The 20257-nt window shown below is 32.7% G+C and overlaps 1 protein-coding gene across 2 annotated transcripts in view; it reads right to left on the bottom strand.

Annotated features, from left to right (window-relative positions):
• LOC121187254 (circadian-associated transcriptional repressor-like) overlaps nt 1-20257 on the bottom strand; it is a 33635-nt gene that overhangs the window by 8235 nt on the left and 5143 nt on the right. For both annotated transcript variants that reach the window (XM_041046469.1, XM_041046548.1), the window contains exons 3-4: nt 19333-19408; nt 17101-17179 (exon numbers count right to left, since the gene is read on the bottom strand). In XM_041046469.1, the coding sequence (XP_040902403.1) occupies nt 17101-17179; nt 19333-19408 (155 nt within the window). The remainder of the gene's footprint in view (nt 1-17100; nt 17180-19332; nt 19409-20257) is intronic.

The raw sequence follows: 20257 nt of genomic DNA, 5'->3' as shown, positions 1-20257 counted from the left end.
ATTTTTGACTTTTTTTGTCTGATTGTTAAGCCTTACTATACTATGATCATTTTTATGACATTTTGAGGTCAAAAAAAATTTTGACCTTTTTTGGCCGAAAAAAACGCCTTACTATACTATGACGTTTTTAATGACATTTTGAGGTCAAAAAAAATGTTGACTTTTTTTGGCCGATTTTGACGCCTTACTATACTATGACGTTTTTTATGACATTTTGAGGTCAAAAAAATTTTTGACTTTTTTTGTCTGATTGTTAAGCCTTACTATACTATGACGTTTTTTATGACATTTTGAGGTCAAAAAAAATTGTGACTTTTTTTGGCGGAAAAAAACGCCTTACTATACTATGACATTTTTTATGACATTTTGAGGTCAAAAAAAATTGTGACTTTTTTTGGCCGAAAAAAACGCCTTACTATACTATAACGTTTTTTATGACATTTTGAGGTCAAAAATTTTTTTGACTTTTTTTGGCGGAAAAAAACGCCTTACTATACTATGACGTTTTTTATGACTTTTTGAGGTCAAAAATTTTTTTGACTTTTTTTGACTGATTGTTAAGCCTTACTATACTATGATCATTTTTATGACATTTTGAGGTCAAAAAAAATTTTGACTTTTTTTGGCGGAAAAAAACGCCTTACTATACTACGACGTTTTTTATGACATTTTGAGGTCAAAAAAATTTTTGACTTTTTTTGGCGGAAAAAAACGCCTTACTATACTATGACGTTTTTTATGACATTTTGAGGTCAAAAAAAATTTTGACATTTTTTGGCCGAAAAAAACGCCTTACTATACTATGACGTTTTTTATGACATTTTGAGGTCAAAAAAATTTTTGACTTTTTTTGGCGGAAAAAAACGCCTTACTATACTATGACGTTTTTTATGACATTTTGAGGTCAAAAAATTTTTTGACTTTTTTTGGCCGAAAAAAACGCCTTACTATACTATGACGTTTTTTATGACATTTTGAGGTCAAAAAAAATTTTGACATTTTTTGGCCGAAAAAAACGCCTTACTATACTATGACGTTTTTTATGACATTTTGAGGTCAAAAAATTTTTTGACTTTTTTTGGCGGAAAAAAACGCCTTACTATACTATGACGTTTTTTATGACATTTTGAGGTCAAAAAATTTTTTGACTTTTTTTGGCCGAAAAAAACGCCTTACTATACTATGACGTTTTTTATGACATTTTGAGGTCAAAAAAAATTTTGACATTTTTTGGCCGAAAAAAACGCCTTACTATACTATGACGTTTTTTATGACATTTTGAGGTCAAAAAAATTTTTGACTTTTTTTGGCGGAAAAAAACGCCTTACTATACTATGACGTTTTTTATGACATTTTGAGGTCAAAAAAAATTTTGACATTTTTTGGCCGAAAAAAACGCCTTACTATACTATGACGTTTTTTATGACATTTTGAGGTCAAAAAATTTTTTGACTTTTTTTGGCGGAAAAAAAACGCCTTACTATACTATGACGTTTTTTATGACATTTTGAGGTCAAAAGATTTTTTGACTTTTTTTGGCCGAAAAAAACGCCTTACTATACTATGACGTTTTTTATGACATTTTGAGGTCAAAAAAATTTTTGACTTTTTTTGTCTGATTGTTAAGCCTTACTATACTATGATCATTTTTATGACATTTTGAGGTCAAAAAAAATTTTGACTTTTTTTGGCTGAAAAAAACGCCTTACTATACTATGACGTTTTTAATGACATTTTGAGGTCAAAAAAAATGTTGACTTTTTTTGGCCGATTTTGACGCCTTACTATACTATGACGTTTTTTATGACATTTTGAGGTCAAAAAAAATTTTGACATTTTTTGGCCGAAAAAAACGCCTTACTATACTATGACGTTTTTTATGACATTTTGAGGTCAAAAAAATTTTTGACTTTTTTTGTCTGATTGTTAAGCCTTACTATACTATGATCATTTTTATGACATTTTGAGGTCAAAAAAAATTTTGACTTTTTTTGGCCGAAAAAAACGCCTTACTATACTATGACGTTTTTAATGACATTTTGAGGTCAAAAAAATTTTTGACTTTTTTTGGCGGAAAAAAACGCCTTACTATACTATGACGTTTTTTATGACATTTTGAGGTCAAAAAAAATTTTGACATTTTTTGGCCGAAAAAAACGCCTTACTATACTATGACGTTTTTTATGACATTTTGAGGTCAAAAAAATTTTTGACTTTTTTTGGCGGAAAAAAACGCCTTACTATACTATGACGTTTTTTATGACATTTTGAGGTCAAAAAAAATGTTGACTTTTTTTGGCCGATTTTGACGCCTTACTATACTATGACGTTTTTTATGACATTTTGAGGTCAAAAATTTTTTTGACTTTTTTTGGCGGAAAAAAACGCCTTACTATACTATGACGTTTTTTATGACATTTTGAGGTCAAAAAAAATTTTGACATTTTTTGGCCGAAAAAAACGCCTTACTATACTATGACGTTTTTTATGACATTTTGAGGTCAAAAAAATTTTTGACTTTTTTTGCCTGATTGTTAAGCCTTACTATACTATGATCATTTTTATGACATTTTGAGGTCAAAAAAAATTTTGACTTTTTTTGGCCGAAAAAAACGCCTTACTATACTATGACGTTTTTAATGACATTTTGAGGTCAAAAAAATTTTTGACTTTTTTTGGCGGAAAAAAACGCCTTACTATACTATGACGTTTTTTATGACATTTTGAGGTCAAAAAAAATTGTGACTTTTATTGGCGGAAAAAAACGCCTTACTATACTATGACGTTTTTTATGACATTTTGAGGTCAAAAATTTTTTTGACTTTTTTTGGCGGAAAAAAACGCCTTACTATACTATGACGTTTTTTATGACATTTTGAGGTCAAAAAAAATTTTGACATTTTTTGGCCGAAAAAAACGCCTTAGTATACTATGACGTTTTTTATGACATTTTGAGGTCAAAAAATTTTTTGACTTTTTTTGTCTGATTGTTAAGCCTTACTATACTATGATCATTTTTATGACATTTTGAGGTCAAAAAATTTTTTGACTTTTTTTGGCCAAAAAAAACGCCTTACTATACTATGACGTTTTTTATGACATTTTGAGGTCAAAAAATTTTTTGACTTTTTTTGTCTGATTGTTAAGCCTTACTATACTATGACGTTTTTTATGACATTTTGAGGTCAAAAAATTTTTGACTTTTTTTGTCTGATTGTTAAGCCTTACTATACTATGATCATTTTTATGACATTTTGAGGTCAAAAAAAATTTTGACCTTTTTTGGCCGAAAAAAACGCCTTACTATACTATGACGTTTTTAATGACATTTTGAGGTCAAAAAAAATGTTGACTTTTTTTGGCCGATTTTGACGCCTTACTATACTATGACGTTTTTTATGACATTTTGAGGTCAAAAATTTTTTTGACTTTTTTTGGCGGAAAAAAACGCCTTACTATACTATGACGTTTTTTATGACATTTTGAGGTCAAAAAAAATTTTGACATTTTTTGGCCGAAAAAAACGCCTTACTATACTATGACGTTTTTTATGACATTTTGAGGTCAAAAAAATTTTTGACTTTTTTTGTCTGATTGTTAAGCCTTACTATACTATGATCATTTTTATGACATTTTGAGGTCAAAAAAAATTTTGACTTTTTTTGGCCGAAAAAAACGCCTTACTATACTATGACGTTTTTAATGACATTTTGAGGTCAAAAAAATTTTTGACTTTTTTTGGCGGAAAAAAAACGCCTTACTATACTATGACGTTTTTTATGACATTTTGAGGTCAAAAAAAATTTTGACATTTTTTGGCCGAAAAAAACGCCTTACTATACTATGACGTTTTTTATGACATTTTGAGGTCAAAAAAATTTTTGACTTTTTTTGGCGGAAAAAAACGCCTTACTATACTATGACGTTTTTTATGACATTTTGAGGTCAAAAAATTTTTTGACTTTTTTTGGCTGAAAAAAACGCCTTACTATACTATGACGTTTTTAATGACATTTTGAGGTCAAAAAAAATGTTGACTTTTTTTGGCCGATTTTGACGCCTTACTATACTATGACGTTTTTTATGACATTTTGAGGTCAAAAAAAATTGTGACTTTTATTGGCGGAAAAAAACGCCTTACTATACTATGACGTTTTTTATGACATTTTGAGGTCAAAAATTTTTTTGACTTTTTTTGGCGGAAAAAAACGCCTTACTATACTATGACGTTTTTTATGACATTTTGAGGTCAAAAAAAATTTTGACATTTTTTGGCCGAAAAAAACGCCTTAGTATACTATGACGTTTTTTATGACATTTTGAGGTCAAAAAATTTTTTGACTTTTTTTGTCTGATTGTTAAGCCTTACTATACTATGATCATTTTTATGACATTTTGAGGTCAAAAAATTTTTTGACTTTTTTTGGCCAAAAAAAACGCCTTACTATACTATGACGTTTTTTATGACATTTTGAGGTCAAAAAATTTTTTGACTTTTTTTGTCTGATTGTTAAGCCTTACTATACTATGACGTTTTTTATGACATTTTGAGGTCAAAAAATTTTTGACTTTTTTTGTCTGATTGTTAAGCCTTACTATACTATGATCATTTTTATGACATTTTGAGGTCAAAAAAAATTTGACCTTTTTTGGCCGAAAAAAACGCCTTACTATACTATGACGTTTTTAATGACATTTTGAGGTCAAAAAAAATGTTGACTTTTTTTGGCCGATTTTGACGCCTTACTATACTATGACGTTTTTTATGACATTTTGAGGTCAAAAATTTTTTTGACTTTTTTTGGCGGAAAAAAACGCCTTACTATACTATGACGTTTTTTATGACATTTTGAGGTCAAAAAAAATTTTGACATTTTTTGGCCGAAAAAAACGCCTTACTATACTATGACGTTTTTTATGACATTTTGAGGTCAAAAAAATTTTTGACTTTTTTTGTCTGATTGTTAAGCCTTACTATACTATGATCATTTTTATGACATTTTGAGGTCAAAAAAAATTTTGACTTTTTTTGGCCGAAAAAAACGCCTTACTATACTATGACGTTTTTAATGACATTTTGAGGTCAAAAAAATTTTTGACTTTTTTTGGCGGAAAAAAACGCCTTACTATACTATGACGTTTTTTATGACATTTTGAGGTCAAAAAAAATTTTGACATTTTTTGGCCGAAAAAAACGCCTTACTATACTATGACGTTTTTTATGACATTTTGAGGTCAAAAAAATTTTTGACTTTTTTTGGCGGAAAAAAAACGCCTTACTATACTATGACGTTTTTTATGACATTTTGAGGTCAAAAAAAATGTTGACTTTTTTTGGCCGATTTTGACGCCTTACTATACTATGACGTTTTTTATGACATTTTGAGGTCAAAAATTTTTTTGACTTTTTTTGGCGGAAAAAAACGCCTTACTATACTATGACGTTTTTTATGACATTTTGAGGTCAAAAAAAATTTTGACATTTTTTGGCCGAAAAAAACGCCTTACTATACTATGACGTTTTTTATGACATTTTGAGGTCAAAAAAATTTTTGACTTTTTTTGCCTGATTGTTAAGCCTTACTATACTATGATCATTTTTATGACATTTTGAGGTCAAAAAAAATTTTGACTTTTTTTGGCCGAAAAAAACGCCTTACTATACTATGACGTTTTTAATGACATTTTGAGGTCAAAAAAATTTTTGACTTTTTTTGGCGGAAAAAAACGCCTTACTATACTATGACGTTTTTTATGACATTTTGAGGTCAAAAAAAATTGTGACTTTTATTGGCGGAAAAAAACGCCTTACTATACTATGACGTTTTTTATGACATTTTGAGGTCAAAAATTTTTTTGACTTTTTTTGGCGGAAAAAAACGCCTTACTATACTATGACGTTTTTTATGACATTTTGAGGTCAAAAAAAATTTTGACATTTTTTGGCCGAAAAAAACGCCTTAGTATACTATGACGTTTTTTATGACATTTTGAGGTCAAAAAATTTTTTGACTTTTTTTGTCTGATTGTTAAGCCTTACTATACTATGATCATTTTTATGACATTTTGAGGTCAAAAAATTTTTTGACTTTTTTTGGCCAAAAAAAACGCCTTACTATACTATGACGTTTTTTATGACATTTTGAGGTCAAAAAATTTTTTGACTTTTTTTGTCTGATTGTTAAGCCTTACTATACTATGACGTTTTTTATGACATTTTGAGGTCAAAAAATTTTTGACTTTTTTTGTCTGATTGTTAAGCCTTACTATACTATGATCATTTTTATGACATTTTGAGGTCAAAAAAAATTTTGACCTTTTTTGGCCGAAAAAAAACGCCTTACTATACTATGACGTTTTTAATGACATTTTGAGGTCAAAAAAAATGTTGACTTTTTTTGGCCGATTTTGACGCCTTACTATACTATGACGTTTTTTATGACATTTTGAGGTCAAAAATTTTTTTGACTTTTTTTGGCGGAAAAAAAACGCCTTACTATACTATGACGTTTTTTATGACATTTTGAGGTCAAAAAAAATTTTGACATTTTTTGGCCGAAAAAAACGCCTTACTATACTATGACGTTTTTTATGACATTTTGAGGTCAAAAAAATTTTTGACTTTTTTTGTCTGATTGTTAAGCCTTACTATACTATGATCATTTTTATGACATTTTGAGGTCAAAAAAAATTTTGACTTTTTTTGGCCGAAAAAAACGCCTTACTATACTATGACGTTTTTAATGACATTTTGAGGTCAAAAAAATTTTTGACTTTTTTTGGCGGAAAAAAACGCCTTACTATACTATGACGTTTTTTATGACATTTTGAGGTCAAAAAAAATTTTGACATTTTTTGGCCGAAAAAAACGCCTTACTATACTATGACGTTTTTTATGACATTTTGAGGTCAAAAAAATTTTTGACTTTTTTTGGCGGAAAAAAACGCCTTACTATACTATGACGTTTTTTATGACATTTTGAGGTCAAAAAATTTTTTGACTTTTTTTGGCTGAAAAAAACGCCTTACTATACTATGACGTTTTTAATGACATTTTGAGGTCAAAAAAAATGTTGACTTTTTTTGGCCGATTTTGACGCCTTACTATACTATGACGTTTTTTATGACATTTTGAGGTCAAAAAAAATTGTGACTTTTATTGGCGGAAAAAAAACGCCTTACTATACTATGACGTTTTTTATGACATTTTGAGGTCAAAAATTTTTTTGACTTTTTTTGGCGGAAAAAAACGCCTTACTATACTATGACGTTTTTTATGACATTTTGAGGTCAAAAAAAATTTTGACATTTTTTGGCCGAAAAAAACGCCTTAGTATACTATGACGTTTTTTATGACATTTTGAGGTCAAAAAATTTTTTGACTTTTTTTGTCTGATTGTTAAGCCTTACTATACTATGATCATTTTTATGACATTTTGAGGTCAAAAAATTTTTTGACTTTTTTTGGCCAAAAAAAACGCCTTACTATACTATGACGTTTTTTATGACATTTTGAGGTCAAAAAATTTTTTGACTTTTTTTGTCTGATTGTTAAGCCTTACTATACTATGACGTTTTTTATGACATTTTGAGGTCAAAAAATTTTTGACTTTTTTTGTCTGATTGTTAAGCCTTACTATACTATGATCATTTTTATGACATTTTGAGGTCAAAAAAAATTTTGACCTTTTTTGGCCGAAAAAAACGCCTTACTATACTATGACGTTTTTAATGACATTTTGAGGTCAAAAAAAATGTTGACTTTTTTTGGCCGATTTTGACGCCTTACTATACTATGACGTTTTTTATGACATTTTGAGGTCAAAAATTTTTTTGACTTTTTTTGGCGGAAAAAAACGCCTTACTATACTATGACGTTTTTTATGACATTTTGAGGTCAAAAAAAATTTTGACATTTTTTGGCCGAAAAAAACGCCTTACTATACTATGACGTTTTTTATGACATTTTGAGGTCAAAAAAATTTTTGACTTTTTTTGTCTGATTGTTAAGCCTTACTATACTATGATCATTTTTATGACATTTTGAGGTCAAAAAAAATTTTGACTTTTTTTGGCCGAAAAAAACGCCTTACTATACTATGACGTTTTTAATGACATTTTGAGGTCAAAAAAATTTTTGACTTTTTTTGGCGGAAAAAAACGCCTTACTATACTATGACGTTTTTTATGACATTTTGAGGTCAAAAAAAATTTTGACATTTTTTGGCCGAAAAAAACGCCTTACTATACTATGACGTTTTTTATGACATTTTGAGGTCAAAAAAATTTTTGACTTTTTTTGGCGGAAAAAAACGCCTTACTATACTATGACGTTTTTTATGACATTTTGAGGTCAAAAAAATTTTTGACTTTTTTTGGCTGAAAAAAACGCCTTACTATACTATGACGTTTTTAATGACATTTTGAGGTCAAAAAAAATGTTGACTTTTTTTGGCCGATTTTGACGCCTTACTATACTATGACGTTTTTTATGACATTTTGAGGTCAAAAAAAATTGTGACTTTTATTGGCGGAAAAAAAACGCCTTACTATACTATGACGTTTTTTATGACATTTTGAGGTCAAAAATTTTTTTGACTTTTTTTGGCGGAAAAAAACGCCTTACTATACTATGACGTTTTTTATGACATTTTGAGGTCAAAAAAAATTTTGACATTTTTTGGCCGAAAAAAACGCCTTAGTATACTATGACGTTTTTTATGACATTTTGAGGTCAAAAAATTTTTTGACTTTTTTTGTCTGATTGTTAAGCCTTACTATACTATGATCATTTTTATGACATTTTGAGGTCAAAAAATTTTTTGACTTTTTTTGGCCAAAAAAAACGCCTTACTATACTATGACGTTTTTTATGACATTTTGAGGTCAAAAAATTTTTTGACTTTTTTTGTCTGATTGTTAAGCCTTACTATACTATGACGTTTTTTATGACATTTTGAGGTCAAAAAATTTTTGACTTTTTTTGTCTGATTGTTAAGCCTTACTATACTATGATCATTTTTATGACATTTTGAGGTCAAAAAAAATTTTGACCTTTTTTGGCCGAAAAAAACGCCTTACTATACTATGACGTTTTTAATGACATTTTGAGGTCAAAAAAAATGTTGACTTTTTTTGGCCGATTTTGACGCCTTACTATACTATGACGTTTTTTATGACATTTTGAGGTCAAAAAATTTTTTGACTTTTTTTGTCTGATTGTTAAGCCTTACTATACTATGACGTTTTTTATGACATTTTGAGGTCAAAAAATTTTTGACTTTTTTTGTCTGATTGTTAAGCCTTACTATACTATGATCATTTTTATGACATTTTGAGGTCAAAAAAAATTTTGACCTTTTTTGGCCGAAAAAAACGCCTTACTATACTATGACGTTTTTAATGACATTTTGAGGTCAAAAAAAATGTTGACTTTTTTTGGCCGATTTTGACGCCTTACTATACTATGACGTTTTTTATGACATTTTGAGGTCAAAAATTTTTTTGACTTTTTTTGGCGGAAAAAAACGCCTTACTATACTATGACGTTTTTTATGACATTTTGAGGTCAAAAAAAATTTTGACATTTTTTGGCCGAAAAAAACGCCTTACTATACTATGACGTTTTTTATGACATTTTGAGGTCAAAAAATTTTTTGACTTTTTTTGTCTGATTGTTAAGCCTTACTATACTATGATCATTTTTATGACATTTTGAGGTCAAAAAAAATTTTGACCTTTTTAGCCGATTTTGACGCCTTACTATACTATGATCATTTTTATGACATTTTGAGGTCAAAAAAAATTTTGACTTTTTTTGGCCAAAAAAAACGCCTTACTATACTATGACGTTTTTTTATGACATTTTGAGGTCAAAAAAAAATTTGACCTTTTTTGGCCGATTTTGACGCCTTACTATACTATGACGTTTTTTATGACATTTTGAGGTCAAAAAAAATTTTGACCTTTTTTGGCCGATTTTGACGCCTTACTATACTATGACGTTTTTTATGACATTTTGAGGTCAAAAAAAATTTTGACTTTTTTTGGCGGAAAAAAACGCCTTACTATACTATGACGTTTTTTATGACATTTTGAGGTCAAAAAAAATTTTGACTTTTTTTGGCGGAAAAAAAACGCCTTACTATACTATGACGTTTTTTATGACATTTTGAGGTCAAAAAAATTTTTGACTTTTTTTGTCTGATTGTTAAGCCTTACTATACTATGATCATTTTTATGACATTTTGAGGTCAAAAAAAATTTTGACCTTTTTTGGCCGAAAAAAACGCCTTACTATACTATGACGTTTTTAATGACATTTTGAGGTCAAAAAAAATGTTGACTTTTTTTGGCCGATTTTGACGCCTTACTATACTATGACGTTTTTTATGACATTTTGAGGTCAAAAAAATTTTTGACTTTTTTTGTCTGATTGTTAAGCCTTACTATACTATGACGTTTTTTATGACATTTTGAGGTCAAAAAAAATTGTGACTTTTTTTGGCGGAAAAAAACGCCTTACTATACTATGACGTTTTTTATGACATTTTGAGGTAAAAAAAAATTGTGACTTTTTTTGGCCGAAAAAAACGCCTTACTATACTATAACGTTTTTTATGACATTTTGAGGTCAAAAATTTTTTTGACTTTTTTTGGCCGATTTTGACGCCTTACTATACTATGACGTTTTTTATGACATTTTGAGGTCAAAAAATTTTTTGACTTTTTTTGTCTGATTGTTAAGCCTTACTATACTATGATCATTTTTATGACATTTTGAGGTAAAAAAAAATTGTGACTTTTTTTGGCGGAAAAAAACGCCTTACTATACTATGAGGTTTTTTTGACATTTTGAGGTCAAAAAAATTTTTGACTTTTTTTGGCCGAAAAAAACGCCTTACTATACTATGACGTTTTTTATGACATTTTGAGGTCAAAAAAAATTTTGACTTTTTTTGGCCAAAAAAAACGCCTTACTATACTATGACGTTTTTTATGACATTTTGAGGTCAAAAATTTTTTTGACTTTTTTTGGCCGATTTTGACGCCTTACTATACTATGACGTTTTTTTATGACATTTTGAGGTCAAAAAAAAATTTGACCTTTTTTGGCCGATTTTGACGCCTTACTATACTATGACGTTTTTTATGACATTTTGAGGTCAAAAAAAATTTTGACCTTTTTTGGCCGATTTTGACGCCTTACTATACTATGACGTTTTTTATGACATTTTGAGGTCAAAAAAAATTTTGACTTTTTTTGGCCGAAAAAAACGCCTTACTATACTATGACGTTTTTTATGACATTTTGAGGTCAAAAAAATTTTTGACTTTTTTTGGCCGAAAAAAACGCCTTACTATACTATGACGTTTTTTATGACATTTTGAGGTCAAAAAAATTTTTGACTTTTTTTGGCCGATTTTGACGCCTTACTATACTATAACGTTTTTTATGACATTTTGAGGTCAAAAAAATTTTTGACTTTTTTTGTCTGATTGTTAAGCCTTACTATACTATGACGTTTTTTATGACATTTTGAGGTAAAAAAAAATTGTGACTTTTTTTGGCCGATTTTGACGCCTTACTATACTATGATCATTTTTATGACATTTTGAGGTCAAAAAAAATTTGGACTTTTTGGCGGAAAAAAACGCCTTACTATACTATGATGTTTTTTATGACATTTTGAGGTCAAAAAATTTTTTGACTTTTTTTGTCTGATTGTTAAGCCTTACTATACTATAACGTTTTTTATGACATTTTGAGGTCAAAAAAATTTTTTGACTTTTTTTGGCCAAAAAAAACGCATTACTATATATACTATGACGTTTTTTATGACATTTTGAGGTCAAAAAAAATTTTGACTTTTTTTGGCCGATTTTGACGCCTTACTATACTATGACGTTTTTCATGACATTTTGAGGTCAAAAAAATTTTTGACTTTTTTTGGCCGATTTTGACACCTTACTATACTATGACGTTTTTATGACATTTTGAGGTCAAAAAAAATTTTGACCTTTTTTGGCCGATTTTGACGCCTTACTATACCATGACGTTTTTTATGACATTTTGAGGTCAAAAAAATTTTTGACTTTTTTTGGCCGAAAAAAACGCCTTACTATACTATGACGTTTTTTTATGACATTTTGAGGTCAAAAAAAATTTTGACTTTTTTTGGCCGATTTTGACGCCTTACTATACTATGACGTTTTTCATGACATTTTGAGGTCAAAAAAATTTTTGACTTTTTTTGGCCGATTTTGACACCTTACTATACTATGACGTTTTTATGACATTTTGAGGTCAAAAAAAATTTTGACCTTTTTTGGCCGATTTTGACGCCTTACTATACCATGACGTTTTTTATGACATTTTGAGGTCAAAAAAAATTTTGACTTTTTTTGGCCGAAAAAAACGCCTTACTATACTATGACGTTTTTTATGACATTTTGAGGTCAAAAAAATGTTTGACTTTTTTTGGCCGATTTTGACGCCTTACTATACTATGACGTTTTTTATGACATTTTGAGGTCAAAAAATTTTTTGACTTTTTTTGTCTGATTGTTAAGCCTTACTATACTATGATCATTTTTATGACATTTTGAGGTAAAAAAAAATTGTGACTTTTTTTGGCCGAAAAAAACGCCTTACTATACTATGACGTTTTTTATGACATTTTGAGGTCAAAAATTTTTTTGACTTTTTTTGGCGGAAAAAAACGCCTTACTATACTATGACGTTTTTTATGACAGTTTGAGGTCAAAAAAAATTTTGACATTTTTTGGCCGAAAAAAACGCCTTACTATACTATGACGTTTTTTATGACATTTTGAGGTCAAAAAAATTTTTGACTTTTTTTGGCCGATTTTGACGCCTTACTATACTATGACGTTTTTCATGACATTTTGAGGTCAAAAAAATTTTTGACTTTTTTTGGCCGATTTTGACACCTTACTATACTATGACGTTTTTATGACATTTTGAGGTCAAAAAAAATTTTGACCTTTTTTGGCCGATTTTGACGCCTTACTATACCATGACGTTTTTTATGACATTTTGAGGTCAAAAAAAAATTTGACTTTTTTTGGCCGAAAAAAACGCCTTACTATACTATGACGTTTTTATGACATTTTGAGGTCAAAAAAATGTTTGACTTTTTTTGGCCGATTTTGACGCCTTACTATACTATGACGTTTTTTATGACATTTTGAGGTCAAAAAAAATTTTGACTTTTTTTGGCCGAAAAAAACGCCTTACTATACTATGACGTTTTTTATGACATTTTGAGGTCAAAAAATTTTTTGACTTTTTTTGGCCGATTTTGACGCCTTACTATACTATGACGTTTTTTATGACATTTTGAGGTCAAAAAAAATTTTGACTTTTTTTGGCCGGAAAAAACGCCTTACTATACTATGACGTTTTTTATGACATTTTGAGGTCAAAAAAAATTTTGACTTTTTTTGGCCGAAAAAAACGCCTTACTATACTATGACGTTTTTTATGACATTTTGAGGTCAAAAAAATTTTTGACTTTTTTTGTCTGATTGTTAAGCCTTACTATACTATGATCATTTTTATGACATTTTGAGGTCAAAAAATTTTTTGACTTTTTTTGGCGGAAAAAAACGCCTTACTATACTATGACGTTTTTTATGACATTTTGAGGTCAAAAAAATTTTTGACTTTTTTTGGCCGAAAAAAATGCCTTACTATACTATGACGTTTTTTATGACATTTTGAGGTCAAAAATTTTTTTTGACTTTTTTTGGCCGATTTTGACGCCTTACTATACTATGACGCTTTTTATGACATTTTGAGGTCAAAAAAATTTTTGACTTTTTTTGTCTGATTGTTAAGCCTTACTATACTATGATCATTTTTATGACATTTTGAGGTCCAAAAAAAATTTGACTTTTTTTGGCCGAAAAAAACGCCTTACTATACTATGACGTTTTTTATGACATTTTGAGGTCAAAAAAATTTTTGACTTTTTTTGGCCGAAAAAAATGCCTTACTATACTATGACGTTTTTTATGACATTTTGAGGTCTTACTAAAATATGACTTTTTTTGGCATATTTTGATGCCTTACGGCCGTATGACACTTTTCCTGACATTTTGGTGTCTTACTGGAATACTTATGGAATTTTAAGTCTAAATAACATTTAAACGGTTGTGGAACAAAAAAATTCACTGGCTTAAAATTTTTATATAAATTAGGGCGTACTTACGTTGAGTGACAGCACACACAGTTTTAATTTTAAATAAACATAGTGTTTGAGCATGCATAGTATGTGTGAGCAAATGTAGCTTACTTTAGTACTCTACTGACTGTATATCATGTATATCATTAGATTGTTTTTATATTGCAAATAAAGTATTCATGTTAAAATCACAGTTCCACTTGCGTCCGTCGTGTGATCGGTTAAAAGGCCTCTCCAAACCAGGCTCCCGGGCTGAATTGCAACCCCAGCCTGCCCCTGATCAATCGAGACCAAAAACAAAAAACGCACCAGGCTGTAAATATGTTTATTTAGGCTGTAAAGGTGGCTATTTTAACATGGGGGTCAGTGGAGTATTGCTCACTTCTGAAGCCAGCCCCCAGCGGCAGCCGAGAAACGCGAATGTGATCCTCACTGCTGAAACCTCCCCTCTTGGTCACATTCCACTCTGTAAAATGTGACCAAGAGGGGAGTGTCCTCGCCACCTGCGGCTGCGAGGACACGCTGCTGCGGTACACTGATACTGCATTTTATAGGGTAAAAAACGTTCCTACCACCGGCCATTTGGGAAACCTCCCGAAGGCCAGCCCGCCCCTGGCTGTGAACACATCTCGCTTTTCACGTGTTGACTTTACTCCTGTAAATATCTCAGCTAACTTTGATTTTTACGGCCGTTGGACAGACAACATCTCTGGATCCGCTGCTGTGTTTTTCCGCCTGTGTCGACACAGTCCAGTGACTTATTCTGCCAAATGGGAACAACTGGAGCCTAAAAAAAACATCCAATTTGTTCTGGTGGTGGATGACTCGAATATTTTCCCCACAGCGCAGGACGTATGTGTGTTAAATCTGACATTACTGGGACAGATTTAATGCCACCTACGCTGCAGCGCTCCATGTGTGGTCCAGCTCAGACGCACGCTGTGAAACATAGATGTCCATTTCATGGCCCCACGTGTCAATTTTATGCGTCAAACCAGAACAAACTGTGAAAATGTACAGTACAGTCTGAGCTCTGTTTTCTGTCAGAGAAAGCAGGTCAGCTTCTTGGCCGACAAAGGAAACAGTTGACCCACTGTTGGATCATTGAACAGCATCTGAAACCTCATTCACAGTGGCATTCACGTCCATGTGTGCAGCATTAAGAATGTCTTCAGAGGACAGACTGAAAGATTCACAGGACTCACTGTGCTGTCTTTAGATTAAAAATAATATTAAAATGTTAGAAAGTGTAAAAATTTAAAAGATATATTTTTCTTTAGTTCATGAAAATGGTGTCAGAGTGAGTGTTCCTTTCTTGGGTTTTGAAAAAGGCGACAGAGTGAGCGCTCTTCTTATCAATATTGTAACTGGCATCTTTGCCGCTGCGCTTGTTACCTGAGCGAACGAGTAAAGACGGTAACGGAGAGTCGCATTGTTAAAGTTGGTGAATGTGTTTCCACACGCTTCAGCCTGTGACCACCACAGTCTATGAGTGTTGTATGTGTGTAGTTTTACGTGGTGTGTTTAGCGTGTTGTGTTTCTAGCGTTTTATGTTAACGGCTAGCTCGCGTATTGTTGCGTTTAGCTTGCTTGCTAGCTCCATTTCACTTTGCGAAATATGTGCTGTTGTTTACGTCTTACTCGTCATACTGATTTGTGTTGTTTTTTCTGTTGTATTTCGGTTTTACAAAATAAATGACAGTGTGTGTCTGTGACCAAGTGAAGCATGAATATAAGTGAAGCGCATATATATATATATATATATATATATATATATATATACTTCAGAACTTCACAGGAAATTAAATTTACTGACTTCCAATATTCTTTCCAGATAGTTTTCAGCACTTGAGCGGTAAACTGCGCCTGTACAGTGCTGATAGAGTCACTCAGGCTGTAAATCACAGAAATGTATTAAACGACCTTCAAATATTTTTCCTGCTTTCGTCAAACAAACTTCACGGCGCTGACTGAACCTTTGTGTGAGACTGACTCCGCCCGTCTGCCATCAAAGACCATCACAATGATGATGGAAACCAGCTGGAAACGGCCTGCGAGGGTTTGAGTGTTCAGCCCGTTTGAAGTCACTCTGAGCCACAATTCACGTCTGAGACGTTACTGAAGGTCGTACAGAGTCCAGGAAGGAAACACGAAGCAGGGAGGAAGAAGTTAGTCCGAGTGAACACGTCAAACATGTTTGAGCGTCACGTTATTAACGTGAGAATAACGTCACGGTCAGTCGGGAAATTACAACAACGTACAATTACTAACAGTAGGAATATAACAACTGTTTGTAAATGGGCTTTCTAACACACTGTGTTGTCAGTTTACACTGAAATTCATTTTGGATCCAGTTAGTTAAGTTTGTTACTGAAACACAAACATCATCAGCACTGAAATGTTCTGAATGAGACCCGGCTGTAAACGTTACTCATGCTCTTCAGTTTATTTTGTCAGCTGCTGTTTCTGAGGTCCAGAATCAACTTTGAGCTTCCACATCAAAACTTTTTTTTTTTAATTCACAACATGGCCAGCGGCAAGTTTGATTAATGTTTATTCAGTGAGTGACTTAAGGACAGGACAGAATTAAACTCGTGTGTTAAAGTGCTGTCTGATGTCTGTACTGTGAAGGAAGAGGCTCCACTCTGTCACATCTGTTTCAGCAGTCACATTCTAACAGCTGTTAGTTCAGAGACACATTTAATCAACGTTTATATGAATATAAATATCATATCAGACACAGATTGATCGCGATGTTCCTGGTTAATAAAAGCAGAAGAAAAGCAGCCCTGTAAGTGTCTACACTGATCTACAACAACTGTGATGACCTCACCCAAACTATTTTATCTAACAAACGTTCCTGACTGTGAAATATTTTTAAGGTATTTACCCCATGTTTGGATTTTGAAGGACCCCCAGTATTCTCTGGATACGGTCCATTGCCACGCTCTCTTGGAAACTGCTGAGACCTGCAGGAGAAAAGACAGAGAAATCTGAGAGGAGGAGGAGGCACGTGTCTTTTCAGATCACCTGACCACTGATTTGAACCATGCTACCAGTTATGACCTCTGCTGTTTCATCAGCTTTGTTCTCTGACGTCTCGAACACACAAAAACAAACATCGTGGTGTGGAGGGAGGCGTCTGCTGACAGCTCACTGCTGTCAGCAGACGCCTCCCTCCACACTCTGAATCATTTGGAAACACCTGCTGTGATCAGGCTCCACGGTGACACAGGCTAGACCACAGGCTTCTAACCTTAAAAACAACAGCATTATTCTTTAACTGGCAGCAGACTGAGCGTAATGAGTCTCACATTCAGTGGTGATATGACTTTAAGCTGCACCTTATTCTAAACTACAATGATTAATCTATTGAAAGAAAATTATTTTAACAATTGATCATTTAAATAATCAAACATTTGATGTTCCAGGTTCACACATTGAAATTTGCTGCCTTCCTTGGTCCTACATCACATGAAACTGAATATTATTGAGTTTTAGACTGAATCATCTCCACTGAGGAAGACTGAGATGTTCAAGTAAGCTGTTGTAAAATTACCTTCCTTAATTTCCAAGGTCATGAATTCCTTTTTTCACTCATATTTATAATAATTATTAATTATTTTAATCTCAAAATTCATAACCAAAATACATAACCTGTCCTCTTCACTGATAGGCTTTTACTCTGAAGGATCTACAATGAAATGATAGTAAAAATGCTTTGATTTAATGTTGGAGAAGACGTATGAAGTGATGATTGTTATATTTTGTGTGCATAGTTACTTCACAGAACATGTTATTCTGATGATCCCTGTGTGGCCTCGGTGCATCGTCTCATTCCCTCCACAGAAAAGTGGAAAGCTGTGGATTCAGAGTCTGTTTATGACTTCACTGCTCTTATGTTCGGCACAGTGAGAGAGCAAACAGCCGTTAAGTCCATTTCTCACGTAAATCGTGTGCACAACAGAGCGTCTTTGATCCACTCTTTCATCTCTGAAGCAGTCTTATTTTAAAAGGATGTTAAATGACTCGTGACGACTTTGATCTCTTTTTTTTTTTGTTCTTGTTCCACCGCTGTAATTTTCACTGTGCACTTTGCCTCCCTGAATATTTTACTCTGGACATTCAGTTTCTATATTTCATGTATTCATTAACAGAGGATACATTTCACAACATCATAAGATTTTCATAACTATTCTAATTAGATACTTTATAATTACGACATTTAACATCTTTAGTTATGTTAAACTTGTGCATGCTAACATTTACCATCCATACATGCTTACACACAGAAACATGTCAACATTTATGTTAGTGCAGCAAACTAACAGTTACAATGGGACAAATGTTTTTCATTTTGTTGTTGAAAGTCACTGAGCAGACTGACACCGCTCTTATATCTGTATGTCAGGTATGAAGCCGGAGGTCGTTAGCTTAGCTTAGCACAAAGACACAGGAAACACAGGGAAGCAGCTGGCATGGCTCTGTCCAAAGTTCATAGGTGCACCTCTAAAGCTGATTAAGTAACACGTATCTCATTGGTTTAATCCGGGCGTGAGTGAGCTTTGAGATGCTGGAAGGTGTATTTTTAAAGTCTGGACAGAGCCAGGCTAGCTGTTTCCCTCTATTTCCAGTATTTATGGTAAGCTAAGCTAATCAACTCCAGGCTCTAGCTCAGCACTTAACCCTCAGACGTGACATTGATGTCTCTTGAGAAAACAGTGAATACGTTTATTTCCCAAAATGTCAGACTAATCTCAAAGTAAAGCTGAAGCTGAATGGTTCTCACTCCTGGTCCTGGGAAACCACACCACTGCTAAATTATCCATGAATATCTGGATCAGATGTCACAGTTCATCCAATATTTGTTAAAATATTTCACTTTGGACCAAAGTCTCCGACCAACTGTCGTCACCAAGCTGCTAAAAATATTCAGTGCTAACACGTGTTGTCTGAGTCGGGTCTGACTGAGGGGAGCAGCCAGTGAAATGCCTTTATAATCACCCCGCTCTGCGTCAGCCATATTAACATGATGTGTTTTTAGCAGTGTGATCTTCATTTACTAATCTGCCTGTCTGTCTGTGCAGCAGGGGGACGGCGGAAGCTGAGGTGAGACACTTACGTTCAGAGTACCTGCCTGATCTCAGGCCCCGCAGGATGGACGACAGAGGCTGGATGTAGCACTGCAGCTCCATGCACTGTGTGGAACAGATAACTGAGTTAGCATTCACGCTATCAGTCCTTCACCGTGTAAAGTGCTTTCTAATGGCCACTTATGTACCCATCTACAGCAGAGCACTGCTTATTGCTTTCCTAAAACTGAATAGAGGATTGCATAAGACACATAATCACCCAGACCTCAGCTAATTTAATGACGGGTGTGTGTGTGTGTGTGTGTGTGTGTGTGTGTGTGTGTGTGAGAGCGAGAAGACTCCTAAAGATTTGCTGCATAGATTACAGCTTATCTGAATTTCTTCATTTCTTCATTCTGTCAGAGGCTTATTGATTCTCAGCTTAGAGACTTTTCACCCATTAACAAGCCCTCCCACTTGATGCCATTAGCCTCGTGTTGCTATTGAAGGTAAATGCCCACAGGCTCTTGGAAAAGAGGCTGCCATTAACAGCTGATAGAAGCTAATGGAGAAACTGATCGCAATCAGCGAGTTGACACGTGGCTCGCCAAGCTGTCGCACTGCCGCCTTCGCCCCTGAGGGTCACTCTGCGCGTCAGACAGATACATGAGACCCGACAGAACCAGACTACCCTAAAAAACTGGCACCATCAGATCCTCTTACACTGTTTGATATCAGCAGGCTGATGTCAGCGCCTGCCTGCAGCTACTTTATCATCTGGAGTTGTAGTTTACTTGTAGGATGCACCCACTTTACCTCAGCACTCTTTGAGTATTGATCTCTCACATTTCTTTCATTGATTTCCCACAACATGTTTGACAACCAGCAGGTGGACAGGAGCTCATGGCTTCAGCCGTGTCAGTGAAGAGTGATAAGAAGAACAACGAATAAAGAAAAAGTCCTGCCCCTCCTTTC

Source organism: Toxotes jaculatrix, chromosome 1, assembly GCF_017976425.1.
Source record: "Toxotes jaculatrix isolate fToxJac2 chromosome 1, fToxJac2.pri, whole genome shotgun sequence".
NCBI classification, from domain to species: Eukaryota; Metazoa; Chordata; class Actinopteri; family Toxotidae; genus Toxotes; species Toxotes jaculatrix.
The sequence above is the reverse complement of the archived record's forward strand: the minus strand, read 5'-3'. Positions and strand labels throughout refer to the sequence as shown.